The sequence below is a fragment of the Pomacea canaliculata genome, linkage group LG1 (assembly GCF_003073045.1).
Source record: "Pomacea canaliculata isolate SZHN2017 linkage group LG1, ASM307304v1, whole genome shotgun sequence".
Lineage (NCBI taxonomy): Eukaryota > Metazoa > Mollusca > Gastropoda > Architaenioglossa > Ampullariidae > Pomacea > Pomacea canaliculata.
The window spans coordinates 7,046,548-7,072,570 of NC_037590.1; the positions used below are offsets into that span (position 1 = coordinate 7,046,548).

The 26,023-nt window shown below is 39.8% G+C and overlaps 2 protein-coding genes across 3 annotated transcripts; both read left to right on the forward strand.

The window, feature by feature from the left end:
* The first annotated feature begins 1,568 nt into the window (after positions 1 to 1,568).
* LOC112566044 (ras-related protein Rab-5C-like) lies at positions 1,569 to 11,530 on the forward strand. Of its 2 annotated transcripts, none has more exons than XM_025241974.1 (6): positions 1,569 to 1,869; positions 4,163 to 4,409; positions 4,595 to 4,746; positions 7,695 to 7,820; positions 8,408 to 8,501; positions 9,464 to 11,530. In XM_025241974.1, the coding sequence occupies exons 2-6, from the start codon at positions 4,226 to 4,228 to the stop codon at positions 9,568 to 9,570; spliced, it is 663 nt and encodes a 220-aa protein (XP_025097759.1). In that variant the 5' UTR covers positions 1,569 to 1,869; positions 4,163 to 4,225; the 3' UTR covers positions 9,571 to 11,530. The 2 variants fall into 2 exon arrangements, with proteins under 2 accessions (XP_025097759.1, XP_025097768.1); XM_025241983.1 differs by having other exon boundaries at positions 1,569 to 1,865.
* Positions 11,531 to 12,287: 757 nt separating this feature from the next.
* Positions 12,288 to 22,980, forward strand: LOC112571790 (zinc metalloproteinase nas-13-like). Its single transcript, XM_025251083.1, has 13 exons — positions 12,288 to 13,506; positions 13,982 to 14,063; positions 15,502 to 15,598; positions 15,837 to 16,003; positions 16,473 to 16,593; positions 17,064 to 17,130; positions 17,968 to 18,171; positions 18,294 to 18,423; positions 18,924 to 19,088; positions 19,364 to 19,492; positions 20,334 to 20,462; positions 20,828 to 22,315; positions 22,842 to 22,980. The coding sequence occupies exons 1-12, from the start codon at positions 13,498 to 13,500 to the stop codon at positions 21,007 to 21,009; spliced, it is 1,482 nt and encodes a 493-aa protein (XP_025106868.1). The 5' UTR covers positions 12,288 to 13,497; the 3' UTR covers positions 21,010 to 22,315; positions 22,842 to 22,980.
* The last annotated feature ends 3,043 nt before the right edge of the window (positions 22,981 to 26,023 follow it).

Here is a 26,023-nt window from a genome sequence, read left to right on the forward strand (position 1 = left end):
AGTACATGCTTAAAAAAAATGATGTTGAGGCAGAAGTTGACACTTCATTTACTCAAAGGATATAGTATTGATACTGATTCCACCTTTGATATGTCCAGTAGCTGTCCTTCTGGGTATCACACCAATAGCTGAGCTGTCATCCTTACTATCTTTGTGAGACGGGACGGAGATCTCCAGTTGCAAAGAGATGGCTTATTATTCTTTTATGCTCTCCAAGACTTTGAGAGAACTTTGTAAAGACCTATATGCATGTAGGCATGCAAAGTATGATGACAGATTTATGGCATGTTCAAAGAACCCAGTAACTTGATTAGTGTCACTTTTGACAGCCAGCAGTGACTAGTACTTTTCAATTAACAAATGGGTAACACTTCTAAATTGAAGTGCAAGGCCACCTCAATTTTAAAAATTGAAAATACAGAAACGTTATTGAAATAAAAAAAAAAATGTTCCTTTTAGCTCAAATCTAAACTGAGCAACCTGTGTTTTAAAATATTTACCGACTTTGATTTAGACTACTTACACTTAATTGTATCTTGATTGGCTAGAATGACTTATAGTTGAATAGAAGGCATACTTGGGCCTTTGGCTGGAAGACTGCGTCCCACCCCTTTAGTAGTGAGAAGTTTATGAGTTATCAGGGAATATAAAGGAGACGGCTGAGTTCTGCCTCCCATGTATGGTCTACGCACGGTGAGCCCTTCTGTGTTGGCTGTCTCCTCTGCCTCCAAGCAATGAGACTATACGTTTTAGCAAGCACACAACGTTTCTTTTACAACGTAAATGAAATGGGGACCTTATTTTTAAATTTGACTTCGAAATGACATCAAATATGCAAACAGATCCATGGTTTTTCAGAATTAACCACATACTTTGTGTACGTCCGTGATTAAAAATTGGAGTATAATCTGACTCCATCACATGGTGCACTGCCTTATCCCAAATACCTGAAAAATTTCTGAAATACCAACACTCAAGCGCTGTCGTGAAGAAGGATTAACAGCGCCTCTTCCTTCTCTGAAAGACAGCGCCTCTTCATTCTTGAAAGCTGAAGTCTTTCTCTGTCTCCCATATACTTTTTCAGCTATTTTATTGATCCCATAGTGTGCTGTCCTCATTTATGTTTTTAACAACAGTTTATCAGTGAAAGACAAGACCAGCTTGTGTTGTATTCACCTGCTCCAAAGTTATTGGGACAGCTCAGTGTGATCTTAAGAGTCTGTATAACAGGTAGACACTTCTGAAAGTGAAATTATTCCCGATGACAGGCATGTCCTATCACGAGAATTTTTGTCAACTCGATCGGGCAGGCGATATACCTGCATGGATGACCAACAGATAAAGGCTGCCCTTTGTTGTTGAGACTTCTATACGCTACTGTGATTGTATGAGAGTTGAGAGTCTGTTTTGTGCAGCGGTTATGAATATGTTGTAGTATTGTTGTTTTGTTGTTGTGCTTCTGTTGAGCTGCCTCTTATTGCGCTCTGGGATAAATAAAGTCTTATTTGCTCTGAGCGAATTGCGCTGCAGAGCAGACGACGGAAGTGGTAGGGGGAGATTATCTTATCATCAGAGGGCGTGCATGTAGCGAAGGTGAAAGGTTAGTGAAAGTCGTGTGGGTAGTACACAAATCATCAGTAGTCGTACACTATCATCTGTGCGAGTTTGGGTGTATCTTGCGATATTTATTTTCATTATATCTCAGTGAAAGTTACTTTTCAGAGGATACGTCTTTTGAGAAAGGAGACGCATTTTCCATTCGTGTGTGTCTAGAAGGGGGCGTTCACAGAAAGTCGTGTTTGTCAACTGACACTGGCAAGCATCGCATGATACTTTTCAGCAGGAAGGATGAATTAAAATTTGAAGTATGTAAGTATATTAAATTGCCGTTTCCCCTTTTATTACCTTAATATCATTTTCTACCAAAAATGTAATAACAACTTATCGGAAATACAGATATTAAAGCGCAAAAAAAGAGGAAACCGGATGTGGAGAGACATGTTGCCATTGTTGAGTTTGTAAAGCGAAGTATCCTAAATTTGTATCATATCTGTATTACTATCAGATTTAGGTCGACTCTGTTTTGTCGCAGTTTTTAATATTAACATTAGAGATATACTGCAGTTATTGTGAATTACAGGCAATGTTGTATTGCAGAGACTTAAAAAAATCTAAAAGTCGATTGGTAGCATGAGTTCATCACGACTAAATCATCATGATGACTATATTGCATTGCCATTCTATTGATTAGGATGTTGATGTCATCCCACCTTAGAACCAGTGATCAGTAAATGAGGGGAGGTGTGTAGTGTAGCCATCTTTTTGTGTTTTTATGCGTTGTAAAACACCACTCACAATTTTGAGCAAAATATGTTATGTTAAAATGTTGACCAAGAGAAAAATTTACCAAAACCTTGTGGATACAACTAAAAATATGTGGGACCATACTGTAAACTTCTGTGTATGTGTGTGTCTCGAGCGGGCGGCGGCAAAGAGTATTGTCAATAATTAAAAAGCATTTTTTTTTAAAACAAAAGAGGAAAATGGAAAGAGAGAAACAATTGAAAAATGGCTTTTTTAAGAATAAAACTTCATTTCACTTTTTGCAAAGTAAACAAAATTACAAAATATAAATGAAAATGATTTCCCAACCACATAAGATAATCATTTGTTTCATGGAGGTCCAGTTTGCATTTGTTTGCCTATGAAGAATGTTCCCCCCCTTTTTTTTATCATACTCTACCAGAGCTCCAGTTCTCACATTGGGTGCTGAGAGGACATAAGCTTTGAAGGTGTATTTTTTTTTTTTTGGCCGTGCTTTGATAAACTATAGATTGAATCTTTAATAGTATCGTTTTCATTTTCTGCATGCTTGTTTTAGATTCATTTTACATTATGCTAATGTTGGTTTATTTTCAATCCCAGTGATATCGAAGACAAACTTACAGATTCTGAGAAAAAGTTAGTGCAAATAAAACTGAGGGGAGGGGAAAAAATAACATAAAAGAAGAAAATGTCTGTTTCTTATTAAGAGAAGAGGCAAAGCTTACAACTGATGGCAACTGAACCAGCATGGAAGAACATTTCAAAAGGCCCATAATATTTGCCTTTTAATTATTTTGTGGCATTTTACTCCATTGTGACTGTCATTAATTGGCAAAAGTAGGGTAATGAATGACAGTGATGCATTGTGGGAGGAAACTGATCATCAGCCTAGTAATATGCTGAAATTCAGACAAGCAGCATGTGAACATGTGTATGCAGCTGACATAAGATTAGTCGTAGCTGTTGCACTGTTTTAAAACACAAAATACACTAGCTTGTACAGCATGCTAGTCACAGGCCAAAGCTCAAGTGCATGCTTACTTAAGTGTAGTAGGCAGAATATGAGAAAATAACAAGCATAGTGGAGAATACTTCATGATGTAGCTGCTGTTTTGTAGAGATTCAAGTCACAATCTCCTTTAAGATTTAAAGTACTGTGGAAGGTAATCAGTCATACTACTAATTATGGAACTTTCAAATGAACATTATGGCATATTTCTCTGTATCTGTAGATATTTTGTTTAGTGGTTATCACCTGTCACCAATACAGTAAGTGTTGACTTAGGTTCAGCTCTCCTTTCAGGCATGCAATTCTTTCTGCATGTGGCATCTGTTTACAGGGCTAGCTGCCTTGATGTGATATAGTTGCTGGCTTGGCATAAAACACCATTAACCTCCCCCTCCACCCTTGTTACACAGTTTACTTTAACTATTTAAATGATTAATACTTTAATAGTAAACAGTAATTATATAATTTTTTAATAAATAACCAAATGAAGTATGAAGTCCTTGCAGCAGTAGTTTTATAATTTTGTACAAGCTTTATTGATTTATTTGTGAGCTTTATGGTATGCATTAGAATGACTACAAGTAGATACAAGAAGAGATGTAGGTCTGCTATGGTTCCCATACACCACCAGAGGGGGCTGTGCAGATTGTTTAGAAAAGTACACAGATGAAATAATTTATAAATATATATTTTTTTTTCATTATGTTAGATTATTAGTAGGAATTTACATTTACATGTATGAACTCTTGATATAAATATTCTGCATATGAATATTCAAATATTTTTCATTTCTTACACATACCTGTGCTTTTTTTCTTACTATTACAGAAAATGGCCACCATCTGATACTCGGGCTTTTGCATCACAACAAACCCACAGAGTACGCAGGACATGAGTGGACGACCAAATTCAGGGCAAGGTGCAGCCTCAGGAGGGGATGGTCAGGCAGGCAAAAGCAGCCGCAACAAGCAGGCCAAACTGGTTCTGTTAGGTGACCAGGGTGTGGGCAAGTCATCCATAGCACTACGCTTTGTGCGAGGGGAGTTTCATGAAAATCATGAAGCTACTATTGGAGGTATGTTTGGACTCAAAGATTTCCAGCCCCACCCCACCCTGCTAAGCAACCTCTTACAATCATTTTGAATGTATAAAAGTTGTTCCTAGCTGCACACTAGCCATCACACCATGCATGCACTGCCATCGTTTTGTCCCTTGCATAAACGAAAAGAAAATTGTAGTCTTATTAAAGGTACTTTTCAGCTGCCTTCCTGACACAGACAGTGAATGTGGGCCAGGGCTCCATAAAGCTTGATATTTGGGATACAGCTGGACAAGAAAGGTACCACAGTCTGGCACCCATGTACTATCGAGGAGCTGCTGCTGCTGTTGTAGTTTATGACATCAACAATGCTGTAAGCAAATCTAAAATTATACAGTCGGACCTTGCTAAGTCGAACTCAAAGGGACCTTCCCCCTCTTAAAAAAAAAATTGACTTACAGAATTTTCGAGTTGAAAAATGACAAAATAGGCGAGGGTTAATCAAGGACAGTGTTTTTATGGCTTTAATTACTTTAACCGTTTATTATATTGTCATTTTCTATGTATACATGTAGTCTACATATCAATTCATGTATCTACAGTGTGAACTATCAAACAATGCAATGAAACATCTTACCTTTAGAGAAAAAAGACAGTTTACTTCATTTGGTGCGATATGCCAATGCATCTCACTCGACAATCTCCTCAGTCTCATCAGTGGACCAAAACACATGTTTTTCAAGATTCACCATAGATTCCAAAAATCTGCGCAGTATGTCAATAGCCTGCCTCACTTTTTTTTTACTTGGGACAGGCTGATTATCAACATCATTGCCATCTTCTTCCTCATCTCCATTCCCATTTTCCTTTTGTTCCTCATTTTCTACCTCAGCAGACATCCCTCATTTGCACAAACCACTTCAAAACACATTCAGTGACAGGATACTCATATTCACTCATCCTCTTTTGATGGACACATGGCATCTCACTGTAGAGTTTTAATCTTCTCTTTCCCTTTCAGAAAAGTGGAGAATGTACTTGTGGAAATTGCTTTGTAGTTTCCACATTCTTCTTCTTGTCCTTTTTCGCGGGTTCTGATGACTAACTTTTTTCATGATTGACTATGTTTTGAGCTGACGCTTTCTACATGCCATTTTCACGACAGGTACCATATGAGAGACTACCAAAAGCCACACCAACACAAGCACTATTCAAGGCTCTTCCTGATAAGAGACTGACAAAGGGGAAGGGAAAATGGGTCAAAAACATATTTCTTGAGACAATTATTTTAGAAATGCCAGATGCCACCACGTTTGGTTATGACTCAAAAGTCTAAAAGTATTCAGACTAGTTTCCCCTTCTTCCAGCCCCTCCTTTTTTTTGTCCAGATCATTTTTGGTCTCAGAATAGACGTCCTTACCGCAGAGAGTTGCTTAATCCCTTGTGGAATGCATTAAGATTCAAATTTGCGTCCATTTTCTTGATTTTCTGGAACACATGTTCTGAAATGTAGTCCCAGAATAATAACCCAAAGGTCTTAGACAATTCGACTAACAGAGGTTGGGAGCCGAAAAGTCTGAGTTGAGGAGATCTAAAATACATTGGTCTTATGGGAATTCTGCTGGAGACTAATGAGTAATTCGGCATAGGAAAGGTCAACTTTGCGAGGTCCGACTGTATATATATATTGGGTTGTTGGAATCAAGACTTTTTTTTTTTTGGTAGTTTACAACATCAAAAATGCTATACGCAAGTCTAAAATTATATAGTGGGTTGTCTGAAAAGCCATGATACATTTTTGCAGGAGATGGCACTAGTTCATTTTTAGAAGTACTAGAGTGATTCACATCTGTGTAATTGTTGTCACTCGACAGTTGACAGTTCTAAGTTTTTTCTAAGAAAAATTAAATCAAGCAATTTGGTTGAGTTTTGGACATTTAACAGCAAGAAATGCAAGATGTGCATTTTCACCCTATTATACTGTTTTACTTCCATAAAGGGAAGAATGCACATCAAGCTTGTGAAAAGTTGCATAAAGTTTACTGTCTCCATGTTCTCAAGAATCAAGACCATCTGAATAAGCTGGGATACATAAGCATTAGATTCGTTATGAACTCAAAGACATTCATTTGATGGCACATATAAACATATGCAATATTTTCATTAAATGTGAGGAAAACGATCATTATTTTTTCAAACGACTGATAACTGGTAATGAGAAGTGGATTGCTTACAATCACTTGGTGTGCAAACGGTCTTGGTCCCAATGTGATTCACCTCAGACAATTTTGAAAGCAGATATTCATCAGACAGTGTAATCAATGTGGTGGGATTTTAAGGGTGTTGTTTCAAGCTCATACCAAAGAACCAAGCAGTCAGTTCGAATGTGTTCTGTCGGCTGTTGGACAGTTTGAATGAATCCATCATCCAGAAATGTCCAGCAGTTGCTGATCATAAAGGAGCCATGCTGCATCACAAAAATGTGAGACCACACACAAGTTTCATCACCTGTCAAAAGTTATTGGAGCTTTGATGGGATTTGTGGCCACCCACCTTGGGCTGTCAGACTTTGACTTGTTTCACTCTCTTCTCCTTGTGTGGTATAGTGTTCTGTTCAGATGAGTCTATAAATCAGTTTTTAGCCAATAAAGATAGGTCCTTCTGTGAAGGAAGAATTATGAAGTTCACTGAAAGATGGCAAAGGGTTATCAAACAAAATAGCCAGTATATCATTGATGGAGCTTTGTTGTTTGTACAAATCTCCTTACAGAAACTGAAAAATATGTCATGATTTTTTCGACAACTCAGTATTTTCAGCTGGATATCAAGTATTTCTGAAAACAGACCAAGTTTTATTTCTTATGAACAAGCATATAAGGTGACCTAATGCAGCGTACCAACTGCACCTACAGTTTTTTTGTGTTTTTTTTCCCCTTAAAAACTCTATTCAGTGTATCAGTGTGTACACATATGCACTCAGCTGTATGTTGCTAGTACATGAACAACTTAAAATCCCATCAGTAACTGCCCTCTCAGATTAATAAAGGTGTATATACTAAGGTCAGAGTAATTTAAAAGAAATTGTTTTTATTTTATTCTCTGAAGCATTTCTTGTCATTGTGTAGGTTTTTTTTTTAATGAACAACTCTAGCCCAGTTGTCTTTGTTCATTTTATCATTGCTTTTATTGGACAAATTTTTAACCCCCAAGTAACTTCCATGTCCAGCTTTATACAGCAGTTGTCAGTCAAGGTCATCTTCTATCTAGTTGTTGCAGATTTGATACAGACTTTTCCAAAAGATTTTGTATTGCTATCTGCAGAACACGTTTACAAGAGCGCTTGCTTGGGTGAAGGAATTGAGGCAACAGACCACCAACTCTGTTCTCATTGTGCTGGCTGGAAACAAGGCTGACCTTGCTTCAGAACACCGTGCTGTGCCTGTTGAGGTTAGTTCTTCTGGAACGTGATTATGTTTTCTATTCATCAGTTTTCATTGATACTTGTTAGGTGATTCCTTTAAGAGGATAAATGTTTGGGGTGATGGAGTGACTCAACAAGAATGCTGATGGTTGTCTTGAATGAATGAGGAATTCCTCTGAAAGCTGATGGTACTGTTAGATCTTTGGCATATTTAAGGTCATTACATTTCTTTTGAGAGGTACAGAAGGTTTGAATGGATGAAAGGTGTATAAGCAAGTGTAGTCATCTGCTTTAATCCCTGTCCTTGGAACAGGGTAAAGATGGAAAGACACGTAAGGAGAAGTCGAACATATTTAAATTTGAGATGACAGGACACACAGGCATATGCAGACACGCATCCACAAACACACATTTATATCACATCATCATAGTGGGTCCTGTTTTGCTTTGTGATTAAAATCCATTTGTCATGTTTACTTTAGGTAGAGTAGAAACCTTGTGGGGAAAAACTGTTATGAATGACTTGTGCAGTACTGTGCTAAAGATGGATACAGATATATGTTCATCTCAGTGAATAAAAATTCACTGACCTCATTAATCCCATTTAATACAGGAAGGACGCAGTTTTGCAGAAGAAAATGGGTTGGTATTTGCAGAGGTATCAGCTAAAACTGGTATGGCAGTACAAGAAGTTTTCATGACTATAGGTGAGTTTTTATTGCTGTTTGTGTTGAGGAATGGTATTGCAGTAAAAGAAATTTTCATGACAGTAAGTTCTTAATGCTGTTGCTTGTTGAGGAAGGGCGAAAGTGATAAGAAAAGGGATGATAGGCCCATGATCTAAGTCTGAAAATTAAAAAACCATCTTTGTAACTATTTAACTTCATCAAAGGTAAAGCGTTGGATCCATGTCAGCATTCAAAAGTGTATGTTACTCTAGGACTAAACAAGATAAAAAGTTGATTTTATGTTTATAAAAATTTAAGAATTTGAAATTTGTCAAACTAAAATGGAGCTGGAATATTCTATAATTTTTAATCACGTGGAAATGAGCTGTCTGCAGTGGAATTTTCACACAGTGTATTATTTATTTCTGCAGAAAAGGCACTACAGTGGGCCTATATCACATAGATCAGTAATTGAAAAAATTAGCTGTAAAATAGTAAAATATGATCTAGAATGATACACTGGGTACAAGGTCCTTATTTGGCAATCTCTTGAGTATGAGCACATGGTGCTCAGAATGCAGTGAAAGCTAAGGGAATGCCTTGCAAATTATTCTCTTTATATAGTCAAAAGAAAGTATAAATTCTGTTGGAAAAATGTTTCTTGCTGAACCACCATCAGAAATGTTTGTCTGAGATGTGGTGAACTGCTTTCATTGAGTTAATGCATTTATGAATTTCTTAGTTTGATGACTAGTTATGCAGATAAAAATGATAGAAATGCATATACCATATTCCTTTGAGTTCTGAATATACTTTACGGGCAACAAATTGTATCTGATGCTTACAAAAGAAGTAATCTTTTTATGCACTTTTTACATAGATGATGATCTAGTAAAACTATTTCTTCACCTGAATTGAAGAAAACCTTTTTGAATTTGTAATAGTGATCCTGAAGCTGTCATCTTTAAATAAATGTTCAACCACAAGAGATTCTCTTGCAGCTCACAAGCTGTCACGGAAAGCAGAGGATGGAGTAGCTGAAGGAACGCAGAAAGACAGGGTCAGACTGAGTGGCAGAGATGAGGAAGGTTCATCCTGCAGATGCTGACTGCCCCAGTCATTGAATATAGATTGAGAAATGGTAGAGTGGGCTTTACCTACTTGATGAGCATTTCAAACAAGGCCAGAATTATCAGTGACAGCATCGCTTGTAAAGTATATTTATGTACAAACATGTCTTGTGTACTGTATTATGCAATAATCTGTTGCTTTCCAAAGAGTTTACAAAGACTGGTTGGCAATTGCAGCCATATTTGGTTTTGTAAAAATTAAAAAACAAAGAACTGGAATGTATCTGTCGTGGTGCAAAATCAAGAATTTAAAATAAGAACTTTCATATGGCATTGATGAGGAGTTGAGATGGGCAAAATGATTCACTAACCAGACCATGGCAAGTTTTCATCCTACCCAGCCCAGTGAAACCTGTTCACTCTGGTTGCCTCACTCTGCCTGTGCCATGGAATATCATTTTACAGAAATGAGCATGCATTTCATCCTTTTCATAATTTCTTTTAGAAATGTAAACCATAATCTTCCTTGGAGGAAATATGTTCCCTTCCCTTGTTCCCACATGTGATGTGTAGAAAACTTTTAGAGAGCACATCTGTTGACACCTAAACATCAAGTTTAGTAGGGTCTGCAGGTTCTGTGATCAGCCAGGAACTAATGTAATATTTTATGTTCATCTGTTTGTCTGTTTCATTAGTGAACTACTTTTCACTGCATGGTAGTTTTCTTAGGAGAATTTAGGATAGTTTTCAGTGATTGCACAAAGAAATTACTAAATCTTTGCTTGTGCCAAAGTGTTTGAGGCGAAAAATAGCAAACTTAATGGTTTTTTTTAAATTTTGTTCTGTCAAATTCTGAGTGTGGGATGGATGTTTTGACCATCTCTAATAGTTAACAACAGTTTGTCACAGAACCTGCCCTTTGTGTCCTAATTTGCCTGCAAAAACTACAGGAGCAGAAGGCAGACCTCTTACTTGTCTTCCAGGCATGAGCTGACATGGCATTATTACCTGTGATGTATGTGGGAGAATTGTTTTCATGAATGGACCAAGAAATAAGGACATATTGTTTTTGAAAAACACAGCGAATCGAGAATTATTGTTCTCAGGAAGTGTTTTGATAGGTGCAAGAAAGAATGGCTGATGGTTTTGAATATGTATCACACAATGTTTTAAGTAGTAGCTCTTCTTTCCAGGAAACACACTTCCTTTGGACATCAACAGCATAAAGCAGAATAACAAATTTCTCTTGGTCACTGTCTTGACTTTTGTAGTTAACAGAACTATTTATCTGAACAGCTGCCTCTTTGTATAGTTAAATGGCTATTTTAGTAGGAAATATGAAACAAGAAATAATAACAATACTAAAATACACAAATATAAATGAGTTAGTACAAAATTGTGGCAGTAATATTGTAAAAATGTACCGGGCTTTGCCCCAATCTTTGAAATTTTTTTCCCAAAACTAGGAAAAATACATTGGACTTTTTTTTAAAGAAAAAAGCAAGTTATTTTTCCCATGGATAGATCACCATCAGTCCATGCTAATGAAATTTGTGTGAGGCATATTGTTGTCGTGTATTTTTCATTCAAAAAGCCTAATTATTACAATAGACTGTACTATACTTTCTGTGCTCACGCTGTGGTAACAAAAAGTACAATGCTCATTTTGAGGAAGAAAGGCATTTGGATCCCTTTAAAGACTGTAGATATACTCAGTATGTTATGTATATTTTAGCAGATGTAGTAGGGCACAGATGGTAGTATCCCAAAGATATTAAATGTGAACATTTCTTTTAGGACATCTCCAGAAGCTGTCCGTTTTCTTTTCTTCAAACGTAAGCAAAATACCTGTCTGAAAGCATTGATGCTTATGTATTTTAATATTTATTTTTCTGAGAAAACCATATTGAAAGGTTTTGCAGTGACAAATTTTTTTCAAATTTTTCAATTTTACATTAAAATGTCTGTATTTTTCGTTCATAAACTTTTGTGACATGACTTTGTGCTTTTTGTCTCCCTTTTTTGGGGTGGGTGGGTGGGGAAGGTTGTGAGGTGGGGAGGGGGGAAATGTAGAGAACATTCTCTCATAAACCTCGATAATTGATTGCATATTGGCAATAAACTTAATTATTATCAAAAGTTTCATTTCACAGCAAACATGAAAACTGATGACTACACTTGCACGCGTGCTTGAAGACGCATGTATTTTTGTGTTTCCACCTACATTTGCTACAAGGAGGATGCTGGGAGGGGTGGGAGATGAGAATTATTTTGGGTTGGCATGTAGCATGTGCATTATTTAGGATTTTATGAGCTCAGTAAAGGAATCAGCAGCTGCGTAGGATTTCACACAAATGACAAGATCCTGCCGACTGGGGACTTCGTCACTCCCACAAGAAGCTGGAGAGGTTGATTGGTGTTTTACACCGAGCCAGTCACTAAGGCTATATCACGGCAAAGTAAACAGATGTCACATGCAGAGAAACAACAGCGTGCCCGAGACGAGATCTGAACCCAGTGCCGTCAGTTCTTAGTATTGGTTACAGGCGATAACCGTTGCGCCAGCGACCGCCCAAAAAGCAGGCCAGAGAAGGGTTAAGACCACAACTTCTGTGCATGCTTTAACCAATCGCAGATTCACTAATAAACAGTACGCGGAATACACATAAGTTTGAGAGATAAGGCGCACCCTGATTTCTGCAGGCAAAACAGATTTGCGAGGAAGTACATCACCTTCATAGCGGATTTTTTTTTAACCCCAGAGGTTTGCTGCCAAGCGCGTCCAGCATAAAAAAAAAAAAAATGATTAGCAGAAGGGAGAGAAGGAAGATCGTAGCAAAGGGGGAGACCCAGATTAACTTACATTGCGACGAAGTTTGAGAGACTGAGCTCTGTCGAGGCTCGGATAAAGGTGTGTGTGGGCAGGAGCGGCGACTGTAATTTTGTTTCTCGCTCGTTTCTGCTACTGACTGAATGTGCGAATTATCCACACACAATTAGCTCTCCAGAACAACAAAGCAAAAGCCTGAAAAAGAGAAGACATCCATTAAAACCTGAAACGTTTGCACATAAAACCGTTCGCTACCGTTACGATTCAGCCAGACCTGACGAGAAGGGGAGGGGCAGGGGGGTCTGGTATACCGGGGCCCGCTGCCGTGAAGTGAACCCGGCCTTGGTCAGTGGATTTTCTTCCTTCTCTACTTTTCTTTTTTCTTTTCCTCATTTACTAACCACTCACGTGTAAACAACTATGCTCCAGTAGTGATGTAGATCCTAGTGCACGTGTCCTAATGTTAGCAGTCTATACTACGTTACTGAATGAAATGTATATATTGGCAATCGAATTGTAAGCATATCATTATACACTGGGAAAATAATTTATGATTACAAGAGGCTCGTGCTGGCTGTCGGTGGCCCTGGCTGCAGGGGCTTCAAAAACAGTCGCCAGCCATGCAGATAGTTGAGCGCTTAATAACGCGGTTACCTAACTCAGTCGAAAATTGGGGAAGCAGGGCGAAAGGAGTGTTAAGTGCACCGCTTCTTTTGAACCCACATATTCCCAAAGTCAACCCAGATTTTCTACGATGTTTGCGAAGTTCACGGAAGTCTGAGAGAGAAGGGCACCCCGATGTTTGTACCTAGGGGTGATAACATCTTACTTATTTAAATATAAAATTTAACAAGAGAAATATGTGGTATCTGATACCTGACTTCCCAAAGACTGAAAAATTATAGAACTATCTCTAACTTTACCGGTTAAGCTATTTGAAATATCGCATTTCGGTTGCATAACGTGAAAGCACAAACGACGGTCTGCGCATGTGTGGTGCAAATGCGTAGGAACAGAAATCAGGTGCTGCGGGAGGAAACTGCACCACGCTTCCATCTCTTCCGGCTGCCTTTTATTTGTTTGCTTTTTAGTTTATTTTAATTATTATTCTTAAGCAGTCACGTGCTGTTCAGTTATGTTTCAGGTAAGTTTTACGTCAAGTGTGTAATTTGAGAGAGAAAGACTTATGGTGTGTGTGTCTCTTTCGCTCCTTAAAGAAACTAATTAATGGCGCTGGTACAGATGTCGATAGAGAGCTTGCCATAAAGATTCAATAGATAATGAGAGTTATTTTGTTCAGCCGCTTTACTTACCCATTGGGTGGAATTTCGGTTTGTTTTATATTTTGTGTTGCTTTTGAGTTTAGTCTTCGTCTTTGATTTGCGTGTGTGACTTTAGTTTTGAATGTTTCTAATTATTCATTCCTTTTCTTTCTTTATACATTCTTCTTTCACCTGTATCATATTTGTCTGAGTATTTATAATTGTTTACATGATAAATGACGTATAATCACAATTTAAGCATGCGTGTCTGTCTTCCTGATGATACTATCTTGTATAGTGGACAATAGTTCAGAACTTGCTGTACATTTCTGCATTCTTTAAATTGTCTGTGAATAGCACGCCTTTACCTTGATTATCTTGCTGAATTGCTGTAATGGTCGGAGTATTGATGAGCTGATTAGTGCGGCCATGAAGTCACGTGAGTGCATTTTCAAACTCTTAATTCATGGTACAATAGCATCCTGAATCCTAAATACACGTTTTCTTGTGTTAGCAAAGTATCAACACAGATTAGATATCTATCCAAGACCGCTCGAAATCTTGATTATACCGTGGACGCATCTTTATCTCTGTAATCTCACGTCAATAGTGACTGTCGGTCCATCTTGATCTTAGCAGGATCAGTCACGTCCGACCCTTCCTGCCAGTTTCTGCCATCAAAAAGCTCCAGTCTGCTTTTGTGTGGTCCATTCGATCTGGGCTACAATGAATTAACTTTCTCTATTCGTCGATCGTTCTAACCAACTACTGGAAAAATCTCAAAGGGCTCAGAATAATGCTTCCTCGACCTTTAAGATATATATATATATTGCATATTCAAGGGTACTACTCTGCCAACTCCTCAGTTTTACAACTTCATGGTGTCTGTTTGCTGACGCTTGTGTTTCTTGTACGGACTGTCGGTTTGTTTGCAGTCTTTCGTTCGCAGTGCACTGAGCTCGCATACATTCGAGGAAAGAAGCGTTACAAGTTACTACTAATAATTATGATAAATACAAAATTTTTAAAGTGCATACTCACACTCCTAAGGAGCATGATCCTAGCGCCTATAAGAACAAGAACGAGACATGGATAGCATACGAGGGACAGGAAAACGAACGAATAACATAAACTAAGAAAGAATAAACAACAGTACTAATAACGAATAAAAACAAATACAGAAAACGAAAAGAGGAAACAAATAACAAGATCTGAGAGTATTCAGATAAAGATGAGCGGGGAAGGTGTGAAAAAAGGACGCATTATGGGAAAGGTTGTTAGGAGTAATGTTTACAGAAGAGGTGTGTTTTCAGTGCACGTGTAAATGACAGTGGCGTAGGAAGATGTTCGGCGTTGGGGGGGCAAACTCCCTGCTGACAGTGAACGGCGTTCGCACTCGCACGGTGATGATCGTCTCCTCTCTACGTTCCCCTACCTTTCTTCTGTTCTTTGCTCTTTGTGAGGAATTACGTCTCAAATATTGGGGGGGCAAAAGGATATTCCTGCCCCCCCCCCCCTGTATTTTCCTTGGGGGGGGGGGCGGCTGCCCCCGCTGCCCCCCTGGTTCCTACGCCACTGAATGATTCAATAGTGGGTGGGTGGTTGATATTATTGGCGGAGGTTTATGCACAGAGCATTTACAAGGGACATAAATGATTAAAGGTTCATCTAAAATATAGATATAGAACCTACGAGAAGGGCTAAAACATTTTGTACAAAGCTAACAAAGAATATTTATAACACGAAAGAACGGAATTTTGTCATTTTAATCAAGAACTAGTGATGAGAAATATTTTAGAGAAGCGATGAACGCATTTATATCTGAAGAGCTTATAAAAAGATCCAAACTTAATAAATTGCGTCTGCTCTCACATCAGCAACAGACGACCTGATGAAAGACGAAACTCACAGCTTTATTAGAGTCGACTTAGACATGGTCTTCGACATCGGTCAATGGGAGATAATCACGAATCTGTAAGTATAGAGCAGTTCTTGTTTACTTCCCTTTCTGTAACTCATCACGAACTGAGTCCTGTATGGTATAGAGTAAAACAACAGAATGCGTACTGTAAATGCAGTAACGTGTGAGGAAAATGTTTATTCTCAGAATAAAAAGAAGCAGATATTTCTCATGTTATAAATGCTTTTGGTGTAATATTTATTGTGCGTTTATTTTTATTTAATTTCTTTCCTGTAATTGTCTGTCCTTTAGCAACAAAAGCTACAGCTTAAGTCCATCTTTCCAAGCTCGTCCTCCGAGAGGAAGCCTCAGGAAAGCCAATGATAGACCCAGGCGACAGGCAATCAAACATGGAGTTCAAGGGGCTAAGCCTTGGACCAACAATGTCATTCCGTACGAGATTGATTATAGAGATTTCTGTGAGTAAGAAGTGAATTGGAATGGAAAGTAACCGGGGTCAGGGGTTATATGTACTGAGAATTAGCAAGCAGTCATGCTGTAGCATTTCAGTTGCTTATGACAGTGAGTTGAAGATGGTAGTCAGCAAAAATAGTTAATACATGGCAGAGATTTTACTATAATCACCGTTTTACAGCTTCTGAGTCCACTCTTATTAGAAGTCACAGTTCATTCACCCGTTTCTGGTTTTATTTGAGGGTGACTTTTGGCGTTAGTGTGTCTTTATGTACATGTGTGTTTCTATGGATATGTATAAGCACACATAACTGCGTGCGTGAAAATTTGTCAATGCATGAGTGTATGAGTAAGCGCATGTTCATAGGGAAGGAAAAGTGTGTATATGTGTGTGTGCATGACAGCAATAATTTCCTTTTAACAAGCCTCCCTTAATAAAGTTTTACATGTCTTGTCTTTGTTCACGGATTTTAGATGGCCGAGGCCTGCAGATAATCTACGATGCCATGGACTACTGGATGAGGTTCACTTGCTTATCTTTCATCCCAGCCACGTTCAACCACAAGAACAAAATTCGCTTTATAGATGGCGACGGGTAAGTTAATATGAATATCAGCTAGTTGCTTCCATCTTACACATACCTGACTTCAATTGGCACTTTCCTGAACTGTAGAGCTATATTGCTTATACTGTTCGGCATCTTTCTGGAAATCATCATGCGAGAAAGCCTTTATGACCATCACATGTCCCTTTTCATCGGTGAGAAGCAAACTATATTGGCCTGATGGAAGGCACAACCAATAAACTGCAAGAAGTTACCAATAAACTGACAGACAGTGCAAATACGTATAGCATGGAGACCAGCATGTCAAGAGAACTTGGGAACTTCCCTTTCTAAAGTTGCCTGCTCCACGATAGACCTCCACATCAGGATTACAACAGCAACGACAGCAATAGACAGGATGTGACAAAGTAATACAATAAGGTTTGCTACCACATACAGACTATACAAGACTATTCCTCGTCGTTCTCATTCTTGCCTGTTTCTTTGTTCTTATTTTACAGATGCTGGTCACATGTTGGTATGCTTGGCGGCAGACAAGCGGTGTCGTTAGGACGAGGATGTTTACATGTAAGCGCCAAAAGAACTGTATAAATATATTCACTGAGTTGAACAATGGATATAATGTAAGGAAGTGTGGTATCATCATTATCGTCATTGCCATTATCACCAGCACATCAGCAGCAAACACAGCATCACCTTTGCTTTTGTTTTAAAGGTTACACCTAGGATGAGTCTGTCATTTAAATTATAAAAAAGACAAAGTCACACCCACCAAACTTATTTCTAGGTATGCAAATATTCACAATACCTTAACTGCGATCTCGTTCTTGACATATGGAAGGAAAAAGGTGACTTCCTCTTTTAAGACGAAATAAGTTCCTTTAAATACATGTAGTTACGAGGAAATATCAGTCTACATAAGGATCATATTTATAAACACACATCAGCAACACAGACTGGAGGCACCGCTGACTGTGACCCCGTGGATCCTACTACAATACTTACTGGTGACTGTGACCCGTGGATCCTACCACAATACTTACTGGTGACTGTGACCCGTGGATCTTACTACAATACTTACTGGTGACTGTGACCCGTGGATCTTACTACAATACTTACTGGTGACTGTGACCCGTGGATCCTACTACAATACTTACTGGTGACTGGTTCGTGCACCATGTGACGTACTCTGGAGGTACAGAGACTGAAATACATGGATCCTAGTGTGACACACAGAATATACTGACGACTGTGGATTCCTCTGTGACGGGCAACTGACGGACTGTTGACGGACCCATTGATTTTGCGATGACACGTAACTAAGGTACACACTACTGATAGTGATTGTGACACATGGACCCTGTCGTCTTCTTGTTGCGCATGCGTGCTCCGTGCTGGTGGCAGCCAGGGGTCGTGGCTCACGAACTGGGACACGTCATCGGCTTTTTTCACCAGCAGTCGAGGCCAGATCGCGACGAATACATTCGCATCCACTACGAGAACATCGCTAACCATCTGAAGGACAGCTTCACGAAGTTAAGTTGGGACAGAATCGCCGATCTCGGTGTTCCCTACGATTACCTCAGCATCATGCACTATGGAAGCAGGGTAAGACCCAGTGTTCAGCATGAACTGTTTCCGGTAACTGTATCACATCCATCTGTTCATTTTGTCCACCTGATGATCGTTAATAACAGTGTGACTTGTCGATTCGCAATTTTGTTTCGCAGGCTTTCTCGTATAATGGAAGGATCACTATAGAAACGCGAGATCGCTCCTATCAGAACCTGATCGGTAACAGGGTCGGCCTCAGCTTCCGCGACATCAAGTCCACCAACCTCCTCTATAACTGCAGGCCGAGTGAGTAAACAAATATCGGTACTGTTCTTCTCTAATTTGTGTTGCTCAGTGCTCTTGACCGAGTTTGAAAATATGTTGCTAAAGATTTTTCATATCTTTAAAATCTGTAACCAAACCGTTGCCTTGCCATTTCTATTAGCTGCTGGACTTTAAAAAGGCTGGTGTCATTAGGCTAAATATACATTTAGAACTAAATTCTTCTTAATGTTTTGATTCAAAAAGCAAATCCCTGTTCACCTGACATAATGTTAGTCCTCAGATACGCTTAATTAAACCATGGTTCCAGTTCTCCCATTGGCTGAGGTCTTCACAACATCAGCGCATCCATGTACAATCCTGATTTGTATTTGTGATGTCTGAGAATGGAAAAGAAGGGGGATTTTAGAAAATAGTAGTTTGCAGTGCTTTCATCAGTGATCAGAAAATAACTGCACCTTGCTAGTTTTTAAGATCAATGATGCATAATTTCACGACTAATAGGTAATTTTTCTTGCCAACAGTCTCTTGCCACCTGCGAGATGACGACTGTCCAGGTGAGGGGTTCGTCAGCAAGGACTGCAGCTGCTGGTGCCCCTCTTACTCGAGTGACAGGAGAAACCCTTACGTTGTCTGCACGCCAGGGGGCGAAGACGGCGACAAAAACATTGATAGACATGGGATAGCTGGTGAGAATCGGGAGGGCTAGAAAAATTTACTGTCGAGGGAGGCGGACTTGGTGACTAGAATAACTGAGTGTTTGGAGACTTGGTGATATACAATAGTTTAGTGTTTTAGGTAGTTCGAGAACTCATTTACTACTCTATATCTGTTTGAGCTTATTTATTTGTTTATTTATCGTCTTGTCTCTTATCTCTGTCTACAAAAAGATGATACCTTTATCGAACATTGCATCTAATAGTCATGGAAGGTTGAATGCACCTTTTGCGGGTTGATGTTGTAGCGCAGGACCAGTGCTTTGATCAACACAAAGACTGCGATTACTGGAGGAACGAGGGACACTGCACATCCACTTCTTTTGGCTCATACATGGCCACCAACTGCAGACGTTCCTGTGGGCTTTGCAAAACCTGTATGTATAATACTTACACTGTTGTGGGTGCTCTTAAAGATCTAGTGAGGTGCTAAATTTACACACGCCTTTGACTCCGTAGTCAGGGAAACCATCTGGAGGTTGATGCAGTACTACGCGTGTGCGGACGTTTTGTCGACTGGACGTTTCGCCGCCGGACGTTTCGGAGTCGGACGTTTTGCCGACCGGCGTTTCGCCGCCGGACGTTTCGTCGCATTATGTCAGAGAGAGAGAGCTTACTTACTTCTCAAAGAATGAAAGTAACTACTAGATTACACAATAATTCTTTATTTCAAACAAATTTTACACACAGACTTCACAGACAGTTCACTTTGATTGTCACAGATTATGCGCAACAGCTTTTAGAAAAAACATTGATACAATGGCGAGAGAAATGTGTGAGCTAACGGTTCACATGAGGAGGGATAGTGAGAGAGAGTTCACTGATACATTGATACAATGGCGAGAGAAATGTGTGAGCGAAGGGGCGTCCCACACTTGACTTCGGCTAAAGGTCCCGCGTGAAATGCCGAAATGAAGTGCCCCGCGCCGAAACGTCCGGCGGCGAAACGCCGGTCGGCAAATGGTCCGACTCCGAAACGTCCGGTGGCGAAACGTCCTGTCGGCAAAACGTCCGGCTCCGAAACGTCCGGCGGCGAAACGTCCGTCGGCGAAAAGTCCGTGTACCGTACTACGGATTTCCACCACAGTTCTTTGTCTAACAGACGATGATCTTTATTGAGCAATGAGAATAACACTGAACTTTTATCTCACCACACTTTGCGGATCCTGTTCTATTTCATGGAGGGTTTAATGCACCTTTAACGGATTGATGTTGTAGCACAGGACCAGTGCTTTGATGAACACAAAGACTGCGATTACTGGAAGAACGAGGGACACTGCGGATCGTCTTCTTTCAGTTCATACATGGCCACTTACTGCAGACGTTCCTGCGGGCTTTGCCAAACTTGTAGGTGCCATACTTTTACAGCCAGAGCCGTTCTTCAAGGTTTAATGAGGAGTAAAATTTATAATTCTTATAAAACATCACCATGCACAGAAAGAGGTCAGGTACACAGAATTGTAATTGAATACGTTTATACTGTGAAGTCTTAAAATCATTTGTTAATAAGGAGTCTCTGTGTACAAACGTGACGTCACGATTTTGACTTCTTTCTGTGCATGTTAAAAGGCTTCTGTCTCGAGAGTGGAAGGAAGGGTAATTACCCAGAGCTGGGATATAGTATCTTGGACTGAGATTTACATAGACATTTAAAAACAGTTTGCCCCCCACTTAAAAGTAGGTAGCTTATTTTCTGGTTTCTGAATTTCCAGCTACTGACTCACCTACTCTGCGAGTGACCACCCCTGAGCCGCTGGCGCCATGTGAAGTGAACTGCCATGACAGGCATGCAATGTGCCAGACGTGGGCACGAAGAGGAGAGTGTGCCATCACATCTGACTACATGCTCCAGTACTGTCGAAGAGCGTGTGATGTCTGCTGCTCCTCGAAATAAGCAAGATTACATATAACAACAACAGCGACATCGTGCATGCGCACTGCACAGCTTGCCCCAAGGACCTTCTGTCTAAGAAGATAAATGTGTCTTTGCCGGAACTGCACTCATGTAAACACGTCAACGAGGAAAGAGTTGTTCACAATGGGAGCCTGGGATGATCCCCGAATGGTTAAAGATATTTTTGGTTGCTTAAGATGACAGTCCAGTCACACCAGCTTGTTTCAAGATAAGTAGCAAACTTGAAGGCTTGCGATGGTTGTAAGTGTGGAATTTGCAGTTTATGTCCGGTGCTTGTTTAATTCATATTTTTTCCTGCATGGTTCAGACTTTCGCCAGTCGTTGTTGCAATAATCATTGGTATAATGGTTTTTTAAAATGTGCATGTTTATGTAAAGCAAGGCCTTACAAGAGAATCATGATTTTCTCTTTTGATAATTGTGATTTTTGTGATGTAATCAAGTCAATAAACATGTTTTTCGATAAAAGTAGATGCCGTTCTTGATCCCAAACCTCTTGTCAAAACGTATTCATGATTAAATTCAAGAAAAGTTCTTCAAAAGATGCAGATCAATTATTTGTCTTGAGGGCATGTTGCCGACATTTGCTCCTCGAGGAGTAACAAAGAATGAACTTGGTGGCATGTGCGAAAAATGTTTTACATCCACACCTTCATAAAGCACTAAATTTCACAAAACGTTTGCTAGAAATCCGAAAACTACGCACTTTGAAGTTACGGAACTGCTTTGGATGAAGATTCCTTTGTCTTGTTTATCCACATAACTATTGGCATGTTATAGGCTTTTTGATCCATGTAAATATATACGAGCATTCATGTAGCCGACTTCAAAATGCTGAACTGGTTTTCTTAAAAAGAGAGGCAAAGCGAAGACCGAGAAGACCCCTCTTTTTCTCTCTCTCTCTCGATGGCATGCCTACTTCTCTGCCTCTATAACATCGATAGACGATAGCAACATAGTTATTGCCCACATATCTATAGCTACCACTCTTCAAGAAAGTACTTTGCATATGTAAGAAAATGAGCGGGAAAAGGGATCGGCACACCCATTGCTTATGCTGGTTATATGGACATATCATTAGTCAGCCTTAAGAATAACTGTCGTTTTTTCGGGGAAATCCCATTATACCACACGTCACGTCATTTCCCGCCACTGATGAAAGTATTAATTCACCCCGTGCAGCACACCTTCGCACTTTCATTCACGGATGTGCACGGAGCACAACTTACTCCTCAGTTTCTCCTGAACAACGCTGTAGCGGAATCGTAGAAATGTGTCCGACAATAGTGAGTCTTTTTTTTTCTACAATTCCTGAATTTTATTATTTTCATGTTTTTGTAGATATTGCTTTCTTTAGTCAAAGGTTGATCATTCTTCATGTTGCTGTGGTTGCCGTTCGTAGCTTTATATATTATATTACACATCCAAATATTATATATTGCATATTAACTGCAAAATATTCCTTTTCTGTGTGTTCTCATTCACTCATTTCTTTCCTGTGTAGAGTTTCATGTTGTGCAAAGTTTGCTATCCTTGAAGAAATATCTTTACAGCTGTCACTTTAAGGTTGTAAGAGGAGTAGCAATGATGTATGGATGCTGTAGTCTGAGCCTACAAACAGAATCTTGAATGGTTTTGACATCACTTGTCAGTTGACTCCGGTTTATATGTTACTACTCCACTCTATTTCTCACTTTCTCTTTATGCGTTTGTGGTGGGTGTGCGTCGCTCTGTCTCTCAGTGGTGCAAATCAGTTAAGTGCTCACAAAACTATTTTCTGGTCCAAAAATAAAAGTCTGTTGTATGCGACAGGTACATCTGACATACCTGACATTGTTCGTGGCACACATCACTACACTTTGTGGCGGTTCCACAAGTCCGAGCTGGGACAACTGCTACGGTCGCCACTGCGAAGTGGGAGAGTACTGCGGCTTGCACGAACCATTCCGGAGTTGTCGCCCTTGCACAGTCGTCGCCGTCTGGTGCGACAACACGAAGTTTGTGGAGGAGAACTTCTCCCCGTGTCTGCAGACATGCAAGAGTGAGTCTCTAAAGTCTGTTTAAGTCTTGCTGATCATAAAAGAGCATAGCGATGACTGAGACCAAAATGAAGACGATGATCAAAGCCTCCATGACGATGACAATAGAAATGTAGCTTTAGTAGCGGAGAATGCGAAATATTTGACTGGTGGGAGAAAAACAATTGAGGAGGATATTCGCGTAGTGCATTGGCAAAGAATTCACGGATGTTCATCAACTGTTACAGATAGATGAGCCAACTAAATGAAAGTCAGTTGCTGGAGACAGATAAACCATTTACAAGAGCATTACATTTAGAGATAGACGCATCAATCATATAAAAGAGAATATTGAAAGAGGAACCTATTAACAAACATTTACATTTGGATGCAATGAACCAGTCACATGATCGTCAACTACTACAGACGAACCAATTACATGAACGAGGATTGTTAGAGATAGACCTACAAACCAAAATAACAATGTGGATATGGATAATATATATATATATTCAACTGTGCTTATCAATAATAATCTCTAATCATCACATGCTTTCCTGTCTTTGTGTGTGTTTTACAGTCCTCTTGTTGGAGTTACAGACTTCTCAGATTAGCAAAAAAATACGCGAGCTACAGAAAAAAGAAGGAACTGAAGGTGAACATTTGCAAATACCTGACGCCCTCTTCTCTCTTTCGCATTTATCGTCTGTCTGTCCTCGGGTTCTTGTTCACATGAGTCCCATGAGTATATATGTGTGATGTATGTGTGCAGACTGTAGTGTACCGATGTCGTGTTGACCTCTGCCCACCCATGCAAGTTTATGAGAAGTATGTTGCTGAATACGAAATATTTCCTGACGTGGTCTGCGACTACGTGCTAGAAATGGAGGGACAAAGCAACTGAAATGCACTTTGACCAGAAGAGAACGAGCTCAGGTTCTAGTTACGGGCTTCGTGCTCACCTGCTTTATTTAGTAGGAAAGTGCTTCCACCTTGAAGAGATTTCGCACTAGGGGATAGGGGGACCGGAGTACCCGGAGAAAACCCCCGACGCCCGTCCCTGCGGGTAGGTGTTACATACAGACAGTGTCCAGAGACGAGATGTGAAGCCTGTGTAACCCACAAATAAATCTGTAGTCTTCATTCAGTGTGTTTAGTCAGTCGCAGTTTAAACACACATAATGCTTTGGCCTTAGTCGTCATTGTAATTCAGCTAATGATTACGGGAAAGCCCGTAAGGGTAAACGGATCTGCGTCTGGTCATCATTACGTGGTGGTCATAATGAGCCATGTGGCTATTACCTCCCCATGCTCACCCAACAGCTGCTCTGCAAAAAATAAGTAGCTTATCAGAGGAGAATGATGGTGGAAATAGATTAGAAACTGCCTTTCACATTTAGTACCATAGCAACAGTAAGACACTTATATTCACTGTTCCTGCATCTTTTAGGCTGTGGGACACTTTACCTGACATTTTAACCTTTATGCAACGTGTTCTCGTCCTGCAGAGCCATGCGCTTGACTCTGTTTTCCAGATGGAGATACGACAACTTGATTGCTTTTTTGTCTTGCAAAAATACAATGGTAATTTCTAGAAATAGTTCATACAGTTTTACTAATTATTGCAGTCAATATTGCTTCTCACTGGCTTGCGTAAAATTCAGCTCGACAAGTAAACAGGGATCTGTACGGGAATTATGACACACGGGAAAATCCGATTTGAGCAAGTTTGACTGAGGATGGCGAATGTCTGCTGATGCTAATGTAGTCAACACGGCATTTAAGGCTGCAGGACGACTTTTACTCCAGGCTAAAGTCAATAGGAAAACCCGATCTGAGTAAACGTGAGTAAGTATGACTCTGTAGCATTTTCTAATGTAAAACACACGTCATGCACCTTTGATACCTTCGGATAGTGGCAGTCAAAGGTCATATGACTCAGTGAGAGGAGCGGCTCCGTATGATGTCTTGGCTTGTTTTTAAGTTTTTGTCGCCCACAAGAATTTTTTCGTTGATGAAGCACAGTCGACAGATGTGACAAAGAGACAACAATCATAATTTCAACCAAAATACACATCACCCGAGCTGTATCAACCTCCAGTCTGTTGAATTGACTCCGCCATGACCATACCCTCCCACGTAAAACAACATCATCCCAACACCAAAAGTCGAGGATTTTATTATGGCTGAACCTTGTCTCTCCACAGTGGTCGAGCTGTCTAAAACAGATGCAAGGCAACAGAAGGGGGTGTGTTCTTACTCGGGACTCTGACAATAACAATATCCTGCACCAACTCGTCCTGTCCAAATCAGCTCTGGCTTCTCTCTTCACTGGCTGAGTCCAGTCTGCGGTCTCTGACTATCATTTATTTGCTGTTAACCTTCTAAAATTACTGTAATCGCCTCAGAAATAAGTTTCTTGCAATATAAAACTCTTTGGCCAAGCTTTGAAAACAAGTCACTCTGTTTCCGGCTAACCTCATCATATAGACTCCATCTCAACCGTCACAGCCTTTACTATACTTTCAAAAGATGGTGTAGCCAAGGGATTTGTGTTATCCACTTACAGATCAAAGATGATATCGAGATATTGATATCTTTTTTTTAGGAACTGATATCACCCTCAAGGTTGCAGCTGGAATCCTGGCAGGAATTGTGTTTGTAGCAGTTGTGGTCTTTTGCACGATGAGAGTGCGCCGTCGTCGGGAAGACAACCTCCCGCTTCAAACAGCCACTGCATGTGAGCTCTTCTTCATTCTCTCACTTTTCGATGATAATGTAGATGATGGACTGTGTCTTGGCTTGGATGAGAGCGGTAGTTGTCTGTCGACCATTTATTGCTCGGTTGTGTCCGGGTGTGGTCAGATGCCGGAGAACCTGTTTATACGGGAGTGTCACGTGACGTCTGTTCTGTCTGGGACGACCTCCCACAACTTATGAAATGGGGGTCAGGAATGTTCCAAGAATTTGACATCT

What these genes read in the sequence shown, in the direction of transcription:
- LOC112566044 (XM_025241974.1), top strand. Translation starts at nt 4,226, where the DNA reads ATGAGTGGACGACCAAATTCAGGGCAAGGTGCAGCCTCAGGAGGGGAT. An exon ending in TCATGAAGCTACTATTGGAG is followed by an intron (nt 4,410 to 4,594) that starts GTATGTTTGGAC and finishes GGTACTTTTCAG; the next exon opens with CTGCCTTCCTGACACAGACA. An exon ending in ACCGTGCTGTGCCTGTTGAG is followed by an intron (nt 7,821 to 8,407) that starts GTTAGTTCTTCT and finishes CATTTAATACAG; the next exon opens with GAAGGACGCAGTTTTGCAGA.
- LOC112571790 (XM_025251083.1), top strand. An exon ending in TAGTGCGGCCATGAAGTCAC is followed by an intron (nt 14,064 to 15,501) that starts GTGAGTGCATTT and finishes CTCTCACATCAG; the next exon opens with CAACAGACGACCTGATGAAA. An exon ending in TGGGAGATAATCACGAATCT is followed by an intron (nt 15,599 to 15,836) that starts GTAAGTATAGAG and finishes TCTGTCCTTTAG; the next exon opens with CAACAAAAGCTACAGCTTAA.